Source organism: Megascapheus bottae, chromosome X, assembly GCF_031878675.1.
Source record: "Megascapheus bottae isolate mThoBot1 chromosome X, mThoBot2.hap1, whole genome shotgun sequence".
Classification (NCBI taxonomy): Eukaryota; Metazoa; Chordata; class Mammalia; order Rodentia; family Geomyidae; genus Megascapheus; species Megascapheus bottae.
This window is the reverse complement of record NC_143547.1, coordinates 7,929,469-7,935,468: the sequence shown is the minus strand read 5'-3', so window position 1 is coordinate 7,935,468 and position 6,000 is coordinate 7,929,469. Positions and strand designations below refer to the sequence as shown.

The 6,000-nt window shown below is 40.9% G+C and overlaps 1 protein-coding gene across 4 annotated transcripts in view; it reads left to right on the top strand.

Annotated features, from left to right (window-relative positions):
• The first annotated feature begins 252 nt into the window (after positions 1-252).
• The window catches only part of Rps6ka3 (ribosomal protein S6 kinase A3), a 92,643-nt gene continuing 86,895 nt past the window's right edge, over positions 253-6,000 (top strand). For 3 of the 4 annotated variants that reach the window (XM_090326401.1, XM_090326399.1, XM_090326400.1), the window contains exon 1: positions 272-347. Coding sequence is in view for 1 of the 4 variants with exons in the window: in XM_090326403.1 (XP_090182529.1) it covers positions 279-347 (69 nt within the window). In the remaining 3 variants the exon portion in view is untranslated. Of the gene's footprint in view, positions 348-6,000 lie in introns of all 4 variants that reach the window. The other variant, XM_090326403.1, reaches the window with a different exon arrangement.

Here is a 6,000-nt window from a genome sequence, read left to right as displayed (position 1 = left end):
TAGTCCCGGCGGCGGAAGGAGGAGAGGAAGAAAGGGGCGAGCCTGGGTGCCGAGCGGCGGCGCAAGGCTCAGAGCTCGGTGCGCGGGCGTCTCTGGCCAGGCGCTTCTCTTTTGGTCGGTCAGTGACGGCATTGAGCTCTGTCTGGAGCCGCCGCCGCTGCTGCTGCTGTTCGACTGCTTCTGCCGCTGTCGCCGCTGCTGCCGTGGGGCTCGGGCGGCGACAGAGCGGGGCGGGCGGGGAGGGAGGAGGCGGTGAAGGCGGCGGGCCGGGGGGGAAGATGCCGCTGGCGCAGCTGGCGGACCCGTGGCAGAAGATGGCTGTGGAGAGCCCGTCCGACAGTGCTGAGGTGAGTACAGCGGGGCGCCTAGGGCCGGCGCGCCCCCTCTCCCAGTCCCTCCCGTCCCGTTCTTCTCCCGCAGCTGGGCATTCGGTCCTGTCCACCCCCCCCCTCCGTCCCCGGTACAGGATAACTGGTTTGGGTTGTTGGGGTTCATCTGTCTATTCCTCCCATCCTCACCCTCACCTCGTTCCCTCGCTTTGGGGTCTGCCGGTGTGGTGGCGCGTGGGGTTTGGAGTGGGAGCGGAGGCTTTGCGAGAAGCCGATTTTAATCAACTTTGCGTGGGGGGGGAGAGCAGGAGGCGGAGTGGGGGCTGGCGGAGACTTGGGAAGTTTGGCCCTGTGGGATCGGTGGCTTCCCCGGACCTTGGCGACTTGAAGGAATGAAAGAGGGTTGGCTTCATTCGGGAATAGAAATTCCGATCTGGCCACGGGAGTAGGGGTGGCTTCAGGAGACGGACTCGTCGTGGGGGCCGGAATGGCCACCAGTGAGGGTTTTAAATTAGGGGTGCGGGACTGCCGAGGGTTTCGAACCCCCCCCCATCTGCCGCAGCGACTTCTGCTGCTGCAAAGGGGGGAAAAAAGTAGAAGCCTCAGGTCCTCCACCCCCTGCCCTCTGGTTTCTAAAGTCTCTGAGTCTGAGGACCCCTGTCTCTGAGACTTTAACTTGAGTTTCCTGTCCGTGGAGGTGAGTGGGTGATATTTCAAGGAGATCAGCGACCGCGGTAAAGGGCGTTCTGGTTTTCCTTGCCCGGGAAATGGTGACCGTCCCTAGGACACCCACCCGAGTATCAAATTCCCCAAATAATACACCCAAACTGGGCAAAACAGTTTCCCCCGGACACATCACAGTACTGAGCTCCTCGCAGTCGTCTTCTTTCCCAGAACCAACTCAGGTTGTGGGAAAATAATCCAGAGGAGACCCCATTGCAGGGCATCTCCTCTCCTCTCCACAGTGGAAAATCAATTCCTGATGGTGGTGCGTCCTGTGATTTTTTTTTCCTTCTTTACTTTTTTGCTGCCTTCTTTCCTCGCAGCCGACTTTGGGGGAATTACAGGATGATAGGCTACCTGTGTGTAATAGTTACAGAGTGAGTGACCCCATTTCTGGAAAGCATGAGTGAAACGCGGGGGTGGAATGGGGCAGGCTCTGATGAGTGGTGTACTTGGCGGCAGCCTCTGCCCTGCTAGCCTCCGCAGTGTGAGAGGTGGATAGGGTTACTGGTTACGTCAGTAAAACTGAAGCTAAGTTTGCTCTGAGATGCGGGACACTTGCATTCTCAAGGCTGATGAAGGGGGAGGGGAAAAGAGTTCAAATCGCTTTTCAATTCCCTCCTCTCCCCCCCTCCAGTCGCCTCCACTGCTGGATAAAAATATTTACTTGTTCTCCTTAAAGCAAGCCGAGTTGTAATAGTGCTTACGAGTGGGGTGCTTAATATTTTGATACTTGGATAATGCTTTTAAAACCTGAAACTAAATGCTCATCAGTAAGAAAGATATTCGTGTGTTACCTGATTTTTTTTAAAAAAGCAAATTGTTGGCTTTTTTTTTTAACCCTGGCAGAATTTCGTTTTTTTAGCTATCTAGGACTAAAAATCTTTGATCTCTCCTGTGTTTTTTCCTTCAGAAAAAAATTGCATTAAAATACAGCTTAAAAGGGAATAAAATGTTCTCAAAGGTTTCACCTGTGAAAGAAATTGAATTTGCTTTGAGCCTGATTTTTACATACAGATAATAACAATTGCAACTCAAAATTAATTTTCCATTTCTGTTCGTCATGTATTAATATGTAGGGAAGTCATTTAAAATTCCACCTTATCCCTCTTTTGCATAGCATTCACTTGGACAAAGGAAGGTGCAAAATGAATATTTACTTGGCATCTACTAGGTACTGTGTTACTCATGCTATTTCATTTTATCCTTCCTGTGACCCAGCAGGGAGGATTATGGTTACCATTTTTACAGATTAGGAAACAACTCAATAGTTAAAGGGCACAAAAATTAACAAGCAGTAAATGGGAGAACCATAATTCAAAGCCAAGTGGATACAATTCTTGTACTTTAGGATAGCTGCTTCAAATGTTTTATGGAAAAATTCAGGGTATAAATATGCCAGTATTTAGAGGTCATGCATTTTTTTTCAGAAATAAAGTATTATAAGAGATGTCTTTGGTAATGCCTTGTTATTTCAGTTACTGTCATGTTTTCCAAGACCTGGCAAATATGATTTCACAATTGGCCATTTTCAAATAATTTTCTTGCTATTCTGGCATGAGGTATGTCAAACAGAGCCAGCCATTGCCTAGATTTATTAAAACTAAACTTCCAGAAATTGCCTTTAGATATTTTTGTTAAACTTGGTTATTCACCTGTTTCTCATTATTTCTGATATAATTTGGAAATATTGAAAGTAATGAAGGAAGGATTGGGAGAGTTTTCACTCCGATCTAGTATTGATAACATTATTATGCCTGTCTTCCTGAGAAGATTGACATCAGAGAACTATTTACTTTATCTGGATAACATCGTTTTATAATAGTTATTTACTTGAGCAGCTATGTCAAAATTTTTCTCTCCAGGCTAAAAGATTTCAGGATTGTCTACATAGGAATTTTCATTTAGGGTTTCATCCTTAGTGTACTGTGAACTTTTGAAAGCAGAGACAGTTCTGTCTGTATCCTCAGCATTTAATTCAGTGCTGGCACATGCATGTTACGGACTCAGTAAATGTCTGCTGAATGAATCATAAGGTTAGGAATAGAGTGATTAGGAATCTTATTCCTGTGGTTATTGTTTTAATCATACATTGAAATATTAACAATTTTTAAAAAACCTAAATGCCTCACTAACTACACAGGCACTTTCTTCATTCCTTTACACAAGCCTTCCTGCCTTAAGACCTCACACAAGTCTCATGGTGTTCAAAACAAAAAACCCTTGTGGTTGAACTCAACATGGGTCAGAATATGATAGGCTAGAACTAGGCCAAATGTTTAAAGACCCAAATTTAGGATGATAATAAAGGAAGTACTATGTAAGCAAAGTGAGGGTTGTTGCAAGATTCAAAAACAACAAAATCACTTTCTATGTAGTCTAGGTGAATTCAGAGTTCTTTAGTGAATTATTTAATTATGCTAGTATGTTTCTGAATATATAACTGCTTAGGAAAGAGGTATCAAGCAATTGTGGCTCTTCTGTTCTACAAATTCCTTACCACTTCTGTCAGGGACAACAGTTACTAGATTATAATTCGGTCTTAGAATAACACTTTTTTCAATTGCAGTGGACTACGTGTAAATGATAGTAGATGTAAATATGAACAGTCTTCAAAAATTAAGCAAGCTGGGCCAGGAGTTTGACCTAGCATGCACAAAGAAAGACCTAGTTATGATTCCTCTGTACCACATTTATAGAAAAAGCTGGAAGTGGTGCTGTGGCTCAAGTGGTAGAGTTCTAGCCTTGAGAAAGCCCAAGGACAGTGCTCAGGCCCTAAGTTAAAGCCCTAGGACTGGCAAAAACAATTAAGGGAGCTATTCTTGTTCTGTAGAAATGTGTTGTATAAAAATAGCCTCAATGCAGTATGTTGTATATAATCTAAACAATGTGTTTTGTACAATGTCTTGGATAAAAACAGCCATCTTGACAGCCTTTAAAAAAACAGCTACCTAAAAACCATTCAAAATGTCAACTAAATGCTTGGTCATAAAAATAATCACTTTGTTTTAGAGACCATCTTTAGTGAATGTGTAATCATTTAACTTCAAAAGATTGTATAGCACTCTTAGGATAGTATGATACAGAATATAGTACAGAGATTCTATTCTACATCAGTATTTCGTAGGTTTTCACATTTTGTCTATAGGAGAATGTACTATTAAACTGTTTATGGCTTTGAAAAATGTTTCATTAAGTTTCTTTCCCTTTTCTGTTCATTTTTTACCACTTTTCAGGTTTTTTTTTCTTTCCCCCAAGTGAAGATCTGAGGAGAGGACAGGTATTGTTACACATAAACTGTCTATTAACAACTATGACACATTACTGAACACATCATTATTTTCAGTGATTGTTTGTGATATGGAATGGCAGTTTTTCAGAATCTAAGAAAATGTTTTATTTTAGCGGTTTGATTTTGAACTAATGGTCTAAATCCAAAATGTGAAACTTCTTGTGTGCATTTAAGCTTTAAGAAAAAAATGATAAAAATTTTACTTAATTAAACAAGTATAAGATGGGTATTCATGGCTCATGCTTCTAGTCCTAGCTATTCAGGAGGCTGAGTCTAAGGATCATGATAGGCCAGGTAGGAATATATGTAATACTCATATCTCCAAATAACCAGCAAAAAGTCGTAATTGGAGCTGTGCGTAAAGTGGCTGAGTTCTACCCTTGAGCAAAAAGTTGAGAGAGCACCGTGGTCCAAGTTCAAGCCCCAGGACCAGTATCCCCCAAAAAGTATAGGCAGACTTTACTTTTTCTTTAGAATGTATCTTATTTTTACATAAAAAGGGCAGCATAATTAAGATGTGCAGTCTTGACCAAGAACATGACACTTTAAAAAGATTAAAAATACAGCAAATAATTTACCCAAAAGTTCAAATTGCAGAATTGCTAAGATGTTTTAAAATTTATAATCAACTAAAAAATTCATATGATTGCTATAATTAATAAAATTTGCTCCAAAATCCCATGCTCAGGGACATGTATGTGATCTGTCAGGCTGCAAATGACAGGCAAGGTCAGAATGGCCTACTTCACCCAGTGCAGATGGGCTGTTTTAGGCTTTTATATGGTTCAGATTATAATGAACGTTTGTCACATCTTGTTAGTCTACCTAAGTAATGCATAAATGTACTAATATATTCTGTTCTTGATGTATTTTAGTGGATAACAACTTTTAAAATATTGGTAACAGCTGTATATTACACAAACACATCTCATTCCTACAGCTCACATGAGTACATTTTACTACTTAGCATTAGAAGTACTTCCCTTCTCATCTATCAACTTGTGTTCTTTTAGAGTTAATGAAATATATATCATTAATCTGGAACAAATATCACATTTCTTAAATTTATCAATTTAGAACCAAAAAGTATAGATGAAAGGGATAAACCATAAATCCTACTTGCTAAGTAAAATGACTTAATATTTGACAAAACAAAAATATACTACATGTAGTTTAGAAAGCAAATTTAGGAAAAAAAATACCCTAATGGCATGTAATGATTATTTATTTGCATTTATCCTATTCTGAGTGAATACACTAGTTACTTTAAGGGTTTCAGTTTTGCTTATCTCCTTAAATTTATAGAGGAAAATATAATTTGGATAAATGTTAAAATGTTAAAGCTTTGGGGCCGGGAGTTTGGCCTAGTGGTTAAAGTGCTTGCCTAGCATGCATGAAGACCCGGGTTAGATTACTTGGTACCACATACATAGAAAAAAGCCGGAAGTGGTGCTGAGGCTCAAGTGGTAGAGCTCTAGCCTTGAGAATGTCCAAGGACAGGGCTCAGGCCCTGAGCTCAAGCCCAGGACTGGCAAAAATAAAATAAAATAAAATGTTAAAACTTTGGAACCATAAAGACCTGTGAGAGTCTCTCAGTTACTTGATAACTTCATAATTGCATATAATTATTTAATAATCTGCTAAATAAGGATCTGT